The 14,011-nt window shown below is 42.9% G+C and overlaps 2 protein-coding genes across 2 annotated transcripts in view; both read left to right on the top strand.

Annotated features, from left to right (window-relative positions):
* The window catches only part of LOC119774538, a 55,990-nt gene extending 52,754 nt beyond the window's left edge, over positions 1–3,236 (top strand). The window contains exons 38-39 of the mRNA XM_038272067.1: positions 344–441; positions 2,950–3,236. Of these exons, the coding sequence (XP_038127995.1) occupies positions 344–441; positions 2,950–3,193 (342 nt within the window). The 3' untranslated portion in view covers positions 3,194–3,236. The remainder of the gene's footprint in view (positions 1–343; positions 442–2,949) is intronic.
* Positions 3,237–4,096: 860 nt separating this feature from the next.
* On the top strand, positions 4,097–11,568 carry LOC119774542 (apolipophorins-like). The gene is made up of 7 exons (XM_038272072.1): positions 4,097–4,157; positions 6,532–6,728; positions 6,829–6,997; positions 8,385–8,494; positions 8,588–8,713; positions 11,209–11,335; positions 11,409–11,568. The coding sequence occupies exons 1-7, from the start codon at positions 4,097–4,099 to the stop codon at positions 11,417–11,419; spliced, it is 801 nt and encodes a 266-aa protein (XP_038128000.1). The 3' UTR covers positions 11,420–11,568.
* The last annotated feature ends 2,443 nt before the right edge of the window (positions 11,569–14,011 follow it).

Raw genomic sequence — 14,011 nt, 5'->3', positions numbered from 1 at the left:
GCTCCCAGGACTCTGGTAGAGGAGCCCAGCTGGGAGGAAAAGGGGGGGAGACACCTCCCACGATGGGGGAGGAAGAGTTTTTTCTTTTGACTATTGATGCGATGTGAGAAAATGAATTCCTCCACTGTGAGATCAATAAAGTCTAGCTTATCTTATCTTAAGGGAACCAGGCCCAAAGAGACCACTTTTCAAATAGCAACCAGACCTTTTCTAAGCAGGTATCATAAACTGGAGAAAAGTAAAACAAGAATGCAAAATGATTATACCTAAAATGGATGTAAATGATATTTAAGGCAATGAAAACCTCTAAGAATGGTCAGCATGTCTTTGCTCTTTCCTTCAGGCAGGCCAGCAGACCTACCACTGGGTGGACACCAGGCTGGCCATGGCTTTGTCTGGGGTCGGGAAGAGGCTGGCTTCTTTCTTCAAATTCACCCCGAGGTAGGAGATACTGGAAGTGTGCTTTACAGCTGCGTTAGCTCCTTAGTTCATCTAGTGACGGAAATAAATGCATCGTTTATCAGAGCAAGAGGCGGCTAAACTTTTCTATGTTCATACCTAAAGACATAGGGCCCTAATTTTGCTCAACGCAGGACAAACCATTGTATTAAAAAAAAAGGCTTTTTACATGGAGTGAAGCTAGAAGGAGCGTTTCTATTGGTCTGGTCAAGAACAAGCGTTGCTATTGGGCTTGATGTGAAGAGAATGTGTCGGTTAGATGTAATTTGTAAACAATGCTATTAGTAACATATAATCTGAAATACAGAAATAAAAAAGGAACATTTTGAAAACAAAAATTGGAAATAAATAAGAATATAAAATATGGAAGAAAAAAAAAGGAAAACAAAATAATATTAAATTCATAGGGAAATCATCTTTAAATGTCAAATAATTCCGGCTTGAACATGTATATAAATTAGCGTGACCATATTTTCATTTGGGAAAACCAGGACACCTTTGAGCGGGGCGGGGGGTTTGATTGAAAGAACAAATGTCTCATCATCGGGATTTGCTCCGCGATGAGAGGAAATGTTACTTGTTACTAGTTGTTTTAATGGTTATAGAGTCAGATATGTGGCTGTAATGTTTGGTTTATCTAAAGGTTTTATCTGTTACTGTGTAAATGGGTTTGGCTGGAATTTAAGGACAGATTCTAATAAATTTGCAGAGTGGGAACTATAAATCTGATAGGAGTTTAATTTTTTAATTGTTTTTTTGCACAATATGCTTAACTAAGTATTTTTTGTTGTTGAATATTAGAGATTTTGCAGATACATTTTGTAGATGTTTTAACAATATAAAACTGTAGAATAAATAACCAATATGCAGCTATGGACATTTTTACAGTAATGGATATTTTAAAATAGCAGCAGCATCAGAGATGTGCAGAATGAAAGCAGCAGGTTATTTAACTGACTAAGGTTTCTATCATTACATTTGATTTGATTTGTTCCTGCTCCCGGTGGTTGGAACCTTTATTCCACTCTGGATTCTTGTGAGTGTAGTCTTTGTTCACTTTAACTTAAAAAAAAATAAATAAATAAACAAACAGTTTTGAAAACTTCGGTATTCATTCTTTTCCTGCTTTGTGTGTCAACTTTCACGGTTGCTAAGCAACAGAGCATACGGCGGTAAAACCCGCTGAAGGGAGGACCTGTTCAAATTTACAGCCAAAACTCTTCCAGTCTCCTTATTTTCAAGGACTTCGAAGGATCCAGTCTAGGTAGACCGCGTCCTTGGAAGGATCCAGTCTAGGTAGACCGCGTCCTTGGAAGGATCCAGTCTAGGTAGACCGCGTCCTTGGAGGATGCAGCCCAGGTTTTCGAACAGAGCCTCTGATTAAGAGCAGGGCTGCCCGCACTGACGCGGCTCAGGGATTACGTCACACGCAGCGTCGTGCGTAGTGAAATAGGGACATTTCCTCACTTTCTAAAAAAAACCCCGGGACACCCGGGACAGGACGTGAAATACGGATATGTCCCGGGAAATACGGACGTTTGGTCACCCTATATAAATGGACTCTTTATCAGATGATATTGTCCCAAAAGTTAGAAAATTTCTATAAAAAAAAAAATCCTGTCTTAAAATCTGTGTTTTTTTCCGTTATCTTCTGCAGGCCAGTTAGTTCTACGTCAGCCTAAACACCTAAATTCGCCCAATCATATATCAACGGCCATCTGTCAATCAAATGTTTTCGGTCATAGCATAGTTGAAACCAGAATCCTTTCCTTTCCCATTGAGTTGCGTCCCAGTGTTCACGGGGATGGACGTCTGTGTCTTCGGCAGGCGTAGAGCTAACAGAACTGGCAGCGTTGTGAGGCAAGGGCTCAAACATGTACGGCTGGAAGCCTTCTACACCAAACCAAGCTTCTGCCGCCCTGGCGTCCTCTTCCACAACATCTTCGTCCCCGCTTTCCTCCTCTAAATAAAAAATGGATGACTGAGGAGACTCATCCACGACCTCCGACACTAAACTCTCCTCCTCTTGCATGTTTCCGCTGTCCATAGCGTTCCTTGACAGCGTCGTTTCTAAGTCACCAATTTAGTGCTACTTGGTCCCAATGGAATTTCCCATTGGGAACCTGCTAGCACTAAGATGCTAACTGGTTAGCAAGATGCTTCCAACAAACCGGCCACAACCAAACTTGCTTGTGAACCTTCCACCACAACAATCCCGCCCCCTTGATAAACGACCAATCACTGTATTCACTGGTGTAAAGTCGGGCACCACTCGGGAGAATTCAGAAATGCAACGATAGGAACAGCTGCTTCCCTACGACTTTAAATATTAAAATACATTGGCGGTCCCTCCATGTGGTGAAATGCAGAGAAATGGAACAAAGATGGAAAAGTTTAGGACTTCAGCCCATGAACAGTCTTGCTGAGAATGTGCCGCTGCTACGATGTTCTGATAAAGTAACCTGGTCTAATATCTGCTCTTTCTTTCAGAGAAGGTGTAGTCAGCGTGTCGCTGCCGCTGCTAAATCTAAACTTATCAAGGGTTGCTGAAGTTGGGCAGTTGAAAGTGGTGCTGGAGGAATGGCTCCTGAGGCCCCTGCTGGCCCTGTTCTCCATCAGACCTTCTGCTGAGCTTTATCGCTTGAAGAGGAAAATCATGGACGGCCCATTCATACGTAAGCTAGTTATGTGTCAACATGTTCATGTCAGGCACAGCTTTCAGTTAGGTTTGTAATCGTCCAGATGTGTTGTGTTCCTTTTAAAGGAAAAGTCTAAGATCTTTATTTATTCCTAAAACTAATACATTCGCTGTGATTTATTTAATTTAGCGTTTATCAGTAAAAACATAAAAACAATATTTTGCATCGCGATCAGTGAGTCTGAGATCGGCCACCGGGATTAAAGTATTCCAGCCCCAGGCCGGATTTCCGGCTCGTAGTGATCGCCTGTGGGTAAAAAAAATCCCTCGATAATAAATTGACCCTTAATAAATAAAAAAAGGACAATAGAAATCCGTCTTGCGTTTCTCAGCCAATGGTAGCAAAGGAGCGCTCTGAAACTAACAGTATTAGCCAATGTGACACCCACTAAATGTGTGTTCACATTTATATAGATTTATTATGTATGATTCCCTTTAGATGTGAGTTCTCATAGACCCTAATTTTAAGGTTGTCAGTTTTAAGGCGTTGTTACCTATTCCCACCAGCAGGGGGGGGCAGCCTCCCAAGGCGACGCGTTTTGTCTTGTGGCTTTCTGAACGGTTCTCAGTCTGCTGAGAGAAGAAGTCAACGTAGAGGATACTTTAACTGTTGCACTCCACCCCACGCCTGGGGGGGGGGTGTAACACCAATCATATGAAGAAGGGGGCGGGTCTTAGGAAAGCATGTACCTCCTCCTCTATTTTCTTGCTCCAGTCACCAGATAGATTATGGTTCAGTGCTGAAGTTCTACGTGGAGAATCACCTGGCGCCGTTTATGGTTCCATTCAACGGAGAGACGTGTTAAAAGTTAAAAAATAAATAAATGAAACTTTGTGTTTGGAGAGAAAAACGAAGGAGAGAACGGAATGGAGTGGGAAGCATTTAGTTAATGAACTCCATGAAGATCCCACCCCCATTGATAAAGGTCGGATAGATAAATGGCGCTGGGCGTGGCTGGAGCAGATGGGGCCAGACGGCGTTTAGCAGCTGGAGCAGGAAGTTAGGTCAACCAGGCGCTCGCTTCATGCTGCAAGCTTGTTATGAATTTGATCTACCTTTGTAACAGTTCATCTTGTGAGTGTCGGTTAATCTATAACCTGTTAAAGAAAACGCAGTGGTAGATATAGACGCACTTATTGGATTCTCAAAAGTCAAATTTAGTCTTCAATCATTCTTGCCTTTTTTTTTACTTTAAAGCTACAGTGTGTAATAATTACAGGCATATAAAGTCAGAAATTTAATATATTATACATAACTATGTTATTTATCATCACCTATGAGCTCAGCCTTTTAACCATAATATTTGCGCTGCCTTAGAATTCGTTATTTATAATTACATAGGAGCGGGTCTCGCAGCCATGGAGGCAGACATCTTTGCGCTACGGCAAGCGCAGAGGCAACAAACTAGCGATTGCGAGATCTCCCATTACGCTCGAAAATAACTACGGCAAGTTGAGAGAGATGAACTGAGACGGTACTGAACAGTAGATGGCAGTATTATGCCTGAGAAGCGTTTAGTCTGCCTGAAACCAAAGAAGAAGAAGAAGCAGGTATACTGCGCCTCAGTAACAAGAAAGGTGAACAAGGCGGCAGGCGTGAGTGACTTTGCAAACTGTTTGGCCAAACATCAGACGAATGGAGGATCATGCCTACTCTGTATCACAACGAAAAGCGGCGGACACCGAACCCCCGTCATCTAAGAAGCGGAAACACGACGAGAATAAACGCAAGCGTGACAAGAAACGACAAAAAACACGGATCAACATTGGCACGGCATTTCCACGATGGAAGTCACTGATGGAGGAAAAAGGTTTTCAAAGTGACGCTCAAGTTGCCAGTTTTCTCTTGGACAGGTAATTAATCCTACACACACAATTGTCTAATATCACTGCAGTTTTTGGAGTACAGGATGCTCAGACCTGTCTAAAACAATAACATGCTGCGTGATGATGCTGTTACTCTCCAGTATACTTATTCAGCAACGTCCCTGACGTTTCACAGGTAATGATTCAGTAATTTTCTGTAAAATAATTTTCTGGATATATACCTCGGTTACTTCTCTCCGGCTCCTTTGGAGATCTTCAAGCCTTTCCTCCTCTGCTCTCACCCCGCTGGCACCCCTCTCTCGCCTGGCCCTAGCTGCATGCCCACCCCGGCCTCTCTGCCCTCTTCCTCTCCCTCTTCCTTGCCTTGTAACCCCCGTGCCACAAACATGACTTGGACTCTGTAAACGGGGAATATATATTCTTCCAGCGAACACAATCTCGCCGTTAAACTAATGACTACAATTACTTCGTCTGTTTATATCACCATGCAAAGCAGCTCACCAAAACGTCACAACGACGTAGAAAAAATAACGGGTATATTTATTATCTTAAGTCTACATGAAATCTATACCCTACACAGACTAATGAAATACTATCTGTAAAATGATCTATGTAAACAAACCTCATCACTTGAGAAGGTAGGTGATTCCGACGTCGTGGAAGACATTTTGTCCCGTAACGCTCGCCGTACTGTTGGGGGGGAGAAGCGGTGGGGGGGAGACGTTCATGTTGCTGCGGTCTGCAGTCTGACCGCTAGATGTCGCTGAAAATTACACACTGTAGCTTTAATCCCTGCGGCCATTTTTGCCCAAATATAGTAGCCCCTCCCTCCTGCCATCTTCCAGCAGTGACGTCACGGTGCGGTAAGCCTAGCGCCATTCTCCCCGCTTTCCAAGCTAAATCAATGGGAACTACTAGACACATCTGCAATCAACAACAATTATTGAAGATTTCCAGAGGACTTCACCATTGAAATTCACCAGAGCTATAGTGAAACTGACAATGCCCACGTGCATGGCAGCTGGATGCTGGAATACATCGGGTAAAAGGGAAAAAAAGAGTTATTCCACCTTTCTGATTCCTGATCCTCCACGGACGGGTTGGTCGTTGGATCGCCAACTTGAAGAGGGAGGATTTGCCATCGAACTTCTGGCCAGAGAAAAAACCCGTAATATGTAGCCAACATTTGGAAGAAGAATGTTTTCAAGATGACTTGGATAATAGCGCGTTGTGACAAACACCAGATACAGCACTGGGACTTGATCAACAGCCGATACCGCACCGTGACGTCACTAACCAGTAGGTGGCAGTAGTGTTCTTTGACAAACATGGATGCCTCCAGTAAAACACATTCACATGAAAATTACTCTGAATTAAAAACACTGATCATTTATTGAACAGGATGGAATCATTTCAGATTTTAAGAAGTTTTAATTCAAACGTTTTACTACAAAACATAATAAACATTGCAAATTGTAAGTGCAAAGAGACCCTTTACAGTCATTTTGATACATGTATGTTGCTGTTTTTCGTCTTTATTCCTAAAGACGAAGCTCTGCTGGTAGCAGACCAGTTTGTGGTGACCTTTGACGGTCACCTGTATGAGCTTCCTGGTTCGTGTCCGCTGCTTCTCTCCCAGGACGTCAGCAGTGAGTCCTTTACTCTGCTGCTTGGTACTGACCCGCAGAGCTCCCTGCTGATCCTAATGAACAACAGCACCATCAGCATTCAGCGCACTGGGCAGGTATGGTCACCGGAGAAGTCAGTGAATGTTTTTCACTGCATTTCTACAGCTGGAAACGATCTGTTCATTTGCTGCAGACCGATAAATATCTGTGTCACAGGTGAAAGCTGGCTGCCAAAGCATCGCCACACATGGGCATTACTCTGATCATGGGCTGAGTGTGAGAAAAGGCTCAAACCAAGTACAGGTGTCCAATCAGCATGGACGATCAGTGTCATGTGATCTGCAGCTGGAGTTGTGCAGCTTCACCCTGGATGGATGGTTTCATGGTACGAAGAAACCTCTTTGACTTTTTATTTAATGAAGGTACAATCATTAGAAACACCAAAGGCTGACATGAAAACAAACGTAATTTCACTTCGAGATCAGGTCGGTTACTGACTGTATTTGGCTGCTAAACAGCAGAAGAAGGACAAGAATCCAGCGACTGAGTATTTTTAGATCAGTTTTTGGGGTAACAAGCCCCTCAGGCATTCTGATAAACCTCCATTCGGGTTTGAGTTTCTTTTTTCCAAAGTTTTTTTTTCTTCTAGTGTTGAATGTTGGGAAATTGGACGGATTTTTACTGTTTTTTTGGTGTTTTTTTTCCTTTTTGAATATCATTTTATAGAGACAATTCAACCAGATCATCCAGTCAGATTGATTCAAAGTTTTCTATTTAAGAAAAACCAGCTGATTGCATCGACTCATTGACTCTTCAGCAATCCCTCACACTAAGCATGCTTGTAGCGACAGTGGAGAGGAAAAACTCCCTTTGAACAGGAAGAAACCTCCAGCAGAACCAGGCTCAGTGTGAGCGGCCATCTGCTGAGGCCCACTGGGGTTCAAGGAGACAGAAGCAGACATAGAAAAAGAAGCATAGATACAAAAGGCAACTGTCAACCAGCTCCACAGGCGGCCCCGTCCAGGAAACACACAGCCAGGCAGACGAGCTCCGAGCCAGCTCCCATGTCAGAGGATGAAGAGAGCACATCCAGTTAGTCACAGTCAGAGAAACAGGACTACACTGGAAAACAGGCCAAGCTCCAACATCTAGAAACAAAGGTGTTGATGGCAGCAGCACAGCTGATATTTCTCTCCAGGATGGAGTCACAGCCAAACAGGAACAGACCAGATGAAGCTACTATGAGAAAAAGCAGAGAGAGCAGAACGTTAGAGATTGAACTAACAGATTCTGCAGAGTGGGAGAATAGAGATAGAATGAAGCAGAATGATGAAAAAGGGGTCCCTATGTCCTCCAGCAGTCTAAGCCTATAGCAGCATAACTATAGAGATAGCTCAGGATAACCTGAGCCACTCTAACTAGAAGCTTTATCAAAAAGGAAAGTTTTAAGCCTAGCCTTAAAAGTAGACAGGGTGTCTGCCTCACGGACTAAAACTGGTAGTTGGTTCCACAGGAGAGGAGCCTGAGAACTAAAAGATCTGCCTCCCATTCTACTTTTAGAAATTCTAGGAACCACTAGTAAACCTGCAGATTGAGAGCGAAGTGCTCTGTTAGGAACATAAGGAACAATCAGATCTCTGATATCAGATGGAGCTTGGCCATTTAAGGCTTTATATGTGAGAAGGAGGATTTTACAACCCTAAGAAGATTAATTGCTGTTTTTATGTATAACACTTGTTTCCTTCAATGATCAAACACGTTAAACTCCACAGGAGCTTCAACCGGACTCCTGGGAACTAACACTAATGATGCAGGCGATGATTTTCCTCTACCTGATGGATCTCAAGCTCAGACACTGGAGGATTTCTTCAATGGCTGGAAGGTAGGATCGGTAAAACATGTTTTCTTCTATAGATCCTGGTTTTTGTGGAGTTTCGTTTATCCGTTGGTCTGTCCTGTTTGTTTGTGTCTTCAGCTAAATTCAAGCTGCACTAAATACACAGAAACAAAAGAGCGAAGTTCCCAAGCCGCCACGAGGGCTGCCAGCTGTGAATCTCTGTTTTCTTCCCCTGATTCTCTCCTCAGTTCCTGTTTCAGGGTGGTAAGTAAAAAAGGAAAATTTATTTCTTATTCTTAAGTTGCTTTCTAGCTTGTTGTTTTCTGATTGGATATTTCAAGTTTAGAGAATTCAAGTAAAATTTATCAAAATTCGAGAAGAATTCAATGTTAAAGAAAGGTAGATAATTTGCAAAGCACAAAGTGAATAAATGTGTTCTTCTGTCAGGATGTGTGGAAGATGGCGGCTGGAGTCAAAAAGCAGAAACGGAGGCAGAGATTAGTTCTGTTAGATTTAATGATGAAGGCAGCGGTAGTTTAAATCCAAAGTAATCAGGTAATGAAGACGGGATCACAACCAGAGAGGAGGCTGACAGGAACTGATGAGTACGCGAAATAAAATGACGATCCTGCAAAGACAAACTGCAGAGGAAGGGATAAATATACGCTGTCTAGGACAAAGATTGGAGTATGGATCTGTGTGGGAACAGGTGTACAGAGAAAGAACAAGAAAACCAATGAGAAGGAAGGCGACACTAGGGGGCGATGAAGGGTAACTGGGAAATTTAACCTCAATTCAATTCAGTTTATTTCTATAGCGCCAATTCACAACATGTCATCTCAAGGCACTTTACAATTTAACAACATAGACGTATACCAAAAAAACAATCAAATGTATACACTAAAAAAACGATCTAGAAATAAGTAAAAATGTCTTAAATTAATTTTATTTTCCCCTAATTTAAGTTGGTAAATGAGAGTTTGCCAATGGAACGAGCATCTCTACTCTTAAAATAAGGTAATTAGATAATATACACTTGAAATAAAACAATTCAATTGTCTTTTTCTTATTTTAAGTGTAAATTATCTTGTTCCATTGGCAAAGTGTCTCAAAGTTCCTCAATCCAAGAAAAAAAAATCACTTATTTTAAGAAAAAATGACTTATTTAGATTTTGATTTTTTCCAGTGTACTAAAGTATCACACCAGTATATTTACATGAACGCCAACAACAGAAAACAGCATCATAAAATGTTTTGCAAAGTGCTTTAAATCAGTCCTAGCTGTCTGTATCTATGCTGCCTCAGATCCTGACGTTTGAAAAAGGAGGCAGAGAAAGCAGGATAAAGCCTTAGCCTCGCTGCATGCAGTTAGCCTCGCTGCATGCAGTTAGCCTCGCTGCATGCAGTTAGCCTCGCCGCGTGCAGTTAGCCTCGCTGCATGCAGTTAGCCTCGCCGCGTGCAGTTAGCCTCGCTGCATACAGTTAGCCTCACTGCATGCAGTTAGCCTCGCCACATGCAGTTAGCCTCGCTGCATGCAGTTAGCCTCGCCGCGTGCAGTTAGCCTCGCTGCACGCAGTTACCCTCACTGCATGCAGTTAGCCTCGCCGCATGCAGTTAGCCTCGCTGCATGCAGTTAGCCTCGCCGCATGCAGTTAGCCTCGCCGCATGCAGTTAGCCTCGCTGCATGCAGTTAGCCTCGCTGCATACAGTTAGCCTCACTGCACGCAGTTAGCCTCGCCGCATGCAAGTAGCCTCGCCGCATGCAGTTAGCCTCGCTGCATGCAGTTAGCATCGCTGCACGCAGTTAGCCTCGCTGCATGCAGTTAGCCTAGCCTTGGAGCTAAATAATTCTATAAACCTGTCAATCAGGTTGTGACGTCAGCGCTGTGGAGGGAGGTGGGGAGCAAATAAAGCTATCAGCTATTGAAGCGTGGTCTGCGCTGTTATTCAACGTCACTAGCTAGGATTGTGGGTGTCCATGTGTCGGTTTGACAAGCTTATTCGCCGTCTACAACGCCTCATCCAACGTTGGACGGCACACAGTTCACCCGTCAGTAGTGTTGCACGGATACCAATATCCAGTATCGGGCGGGGCTCCGATCCAGCACTAAAATGGTGATATCAATATCTGCGAGTACCAACCAATAGGACATCGATACCATTTTGAGAGCCAAAAGTTTCTTCAATTATTGTCACCCATTCCAGGTCGGCAATAAAAAGTTCTACTGGATTCACTTTGTTTTAGTCTGTTTCCTGCTTCACAAATGTAGGCAGCAGCTTGAAGCCATGATGGAAATTATTTTACATCCAAGCAGGATGCAGTTCTTCATATAATCACACACATCAATTTCAAACAGATGGTATCGGGTATCGGGGCCAAAAGATGGCATCGGCGCAACACTACCTACTGGCCGTGGCGCTGCGTGTTTTGGCTTCAGGTGCGAACCAACAGAGCGTCGCTCAGAGCTACAAACTAGCGTCCAGAACGATGTCTGGGTTAGAGTCCGAGGTGAGCCAGGCCGGACGGCGCTACAGCCAGAGTCTCTGCCATTAGGGACCAAACAGGAAATACACATAATGTAGAGCGGAGAAGAACTGACCAATCAGAGGCCTCCTGTCTGCGATCACCTATAATGTTGGGGAGATGCACTAGAGCGTCTGCGTGAAGAGGCGGGGGGGCATTAAGGTGATAGGAAGCTAAAAAGCAGCTGAATCAGAGAAGATGTCTGATTTAACGTCTCGGTTTGTCTTCCTTCAGGTGGATCCTGATCAGTTCCTGTCTGTGTGTAAGCGGAGCTCCTCCAAAGCCCCCTGCAGGTTAGCGGCGGCGTTCGTTCATCTCTGCCAGGAAAACTACATTCCTCTGGAGATCCCAGGCCTGTGCGGTACGTACGCTAACTGATGGTAGATTTATACACGCGTCCGGAAATGAATCAGACTTTTTCTCTTTTGTTTCAGTGGAGACCTGAAGAACCCGACTGAAGGAGGATAATCTGCTACCTTCTGTACAGGAAAAATACATTTTATTTTATATTCAATTCAAAGTATTTTAATGTGCTGGTATATTTTATATGATGATCTTAACCAATATTGGAGAATAAAAGCATTTTGTCTTTTTTGAGTCTGCGTAATTTAACCCTTTATTGGACACTCAGTGAAATACAACATAACCTTAGAGGCATTAATGCTGATACTGCCACTGACATGTTTTAGTTTATAAACATAAATGTAATTATTAAGTAGGCTTATTAACTGTTTAACTTTACTTTTTTACTTTTTAATTAACTTTTCACCTTTTTTTCTTCACTTTTGAACCTTTTTTCCAACTTAATTTCCAGTAGGTAGTCTATCATTCAAGGTTCATCTAATTGGTCGAATGCCAAAATCTGATGTGCAGCCATGAAGCAGGATCTGCTGAATGGCTGGATGTAGATCTTGTGCTTGTAGATCTCGCTGAAGGACGGGGGGACTTTATTTGGAAGGCAATAAAGACATAAAGGGTTAATTGCTCCCATTTCCTTGTGTTGAAGGAAGTGTTGCTTATTGCTTTAGAGAGCAGCTCTACAGTGATGATGTAATTTTTATGCAATAGTTGTGGTGCACAGCGCCTAACCTAACCCTACTGAGTTGGTAAATGTGTCAAATGCTAAAAAAACAAAACAAATAAAGACAAAGATGAAAGAGGTAAAACGGATTGACAGCTATGCCGTTTCTAAAGGCTAAAACAAAATTAATTTTTTGTCCGATCACACAGAAATTGCTTCTTAAAGGTGGCAGTGTTTTGCGCTAATTGAAAGTCAATGCGGAGGATTTCCTGCAGGGGGCAGCGTAGCTCAGACTAAGATAGAGCCCAGGTCTATTTTAGTCGGACTACGCAGCAATTCAGCAGCAATTTCATGGGTCTGACAGGAAGAGAGACGCAGTTACAAAGTAAAACACATCCGCTTTGGAGGAAAATATTAAATTAAATCTGTTAATCTCACAGAGAAAGAGTCAGTCTGGAGTCACGCATCGAGTTTATAGTGAGCAGGACAGACGAGCAAAAAATTAAAATAGAAACTTTCCCCATGATGGGAGATCAGGACAGAAACGGATAAAGCAGTGATCCTCCAGAATCAGGAGGAGCAGATGGAGCAGCGTATCTCTCTCACCTCTTTATGGAAAAAAGAAAGAAAAACTGCGATAAACTTCCCAGATCTCTCTGAGAATCACCTCTCTGTCACCATGGAAACGGTCCCACAGAGTTTTTTTGCTGCGTTTCTGTTCTTTAGACGTAGATCTCATCATGTTTTTGATAGATGAACATTCTCTATCTGTTCTGGTTCTAGATGCTGCACAGACTCATTAAGTAGAGCTTTGCTTTATAGAATGAAGCTCTGTTTTTTATTTTTCATAACTTTTCATAATCTGTCCAAGTCAAGTGGGGTAAATTGTTTTAATGTGTTTATAGCACAGAGGCAGGTAAAAAGAATCTGCTCAGATCTGCTCATCCTGCCTAGTCGGAGCCTCTCTACACGCAGACAGTGGGACATGGAAAAAAAATCGGACATTACAAAGTCGGACGCAGACGGTGTGTTCAGGCCTTAAGACTAAATCCGGAATAAGAACTAAAACCAACACATAAAGAACAAGTAAACTATGTCCATCCATATGTGTCACCTGCTGGGGTGGCGAGGGGCGCTGCTGTCCATCTCCAGCTGTCTATGGGTGACAGGCGAAGTCCAACCTGGACAGGTCTCCAGTCCATCGCAGGACAACACAGAGACAAACAGGACAAACAACCAGTGGGAGGAAGCCAGAGGAGACCAGTGTAGTTTCTGACAGCCATCTTAGATTTAATCTATGAAAACTATTATTAGTTTCAGTTGCGTTTTAGTCATTATGATATGTAATGGTTTAGGTCGGCTTTAGTGGAAAAAACTATAAAAAATATTTTAGTCAGTTTTATGTTGCACAAAAGTTTACCTTTACAATTTCAAATGCCAGCCAGATTCTTTCCCAGACTGACAGATCTATCCTAGATGCTACCATAGCTGGGTATAGAATGCTGCCGTGCAGATCATCATTGCTGTTGGACAGAAAGCTTTTATTTATAGAATTCAAATTAACTTTTTTATGAATTAATGCCCTACATTATCAAAAAAGAGTCTCATTTTATAACTATTTTATTAACTTTCTCCAAGATTATACCATTTCACCTCTGAGTCCAGACAACCTGTGATCCTTTACAAGGATCGCATCCAGTTTATGGTTCTGCTCCCTTAAAGTCGTAGAGAAGCGGCCGTTCCAACCGTTGCATTTCCGAATTCTCCCGAGTGGTGCCCGACTTTACATGGTGAAAGTGAATGTGATTGGTCGATTATCAAGGGGGCGGGATTGTTGTGGCGGAAGGTTCGCAAGCAAGTTTGGTTGTAGCCGGTTTGTGGAAGCATCTTGCTAACCAGTTAGCATCTTAGCGCTAGCAGGTTCCCAATGGGAAATTCCATTGGGACCAAGTAGCACTAAATTGGTGACTTAGAAACGACGCTGTCAAGGAACGCTATGGACAGAGGAAACATGCA

The sequence above is a fragment of the Cyprinodon tularosa genome, unplaced genomic scaffold (genome assembly GCF_016077235.1).
Source record: "Cyprinodon tularosa strain WSP-4 unplaced genomic scaffold, ASM1607723v1 ctg816, whole genome shotgun sequence".
In the NCBI taxonomy this organism is placed as follows: Eukaryota; Metazoa; Chordata; class Actinopteri; order Cyprinodontiformes; family Cyprinodontidae; genus Cyprinodon; species Cyprinodon tularosa.
This window is presented reverse-complemented; position numbering and strand designations above follow the sequence as displayed.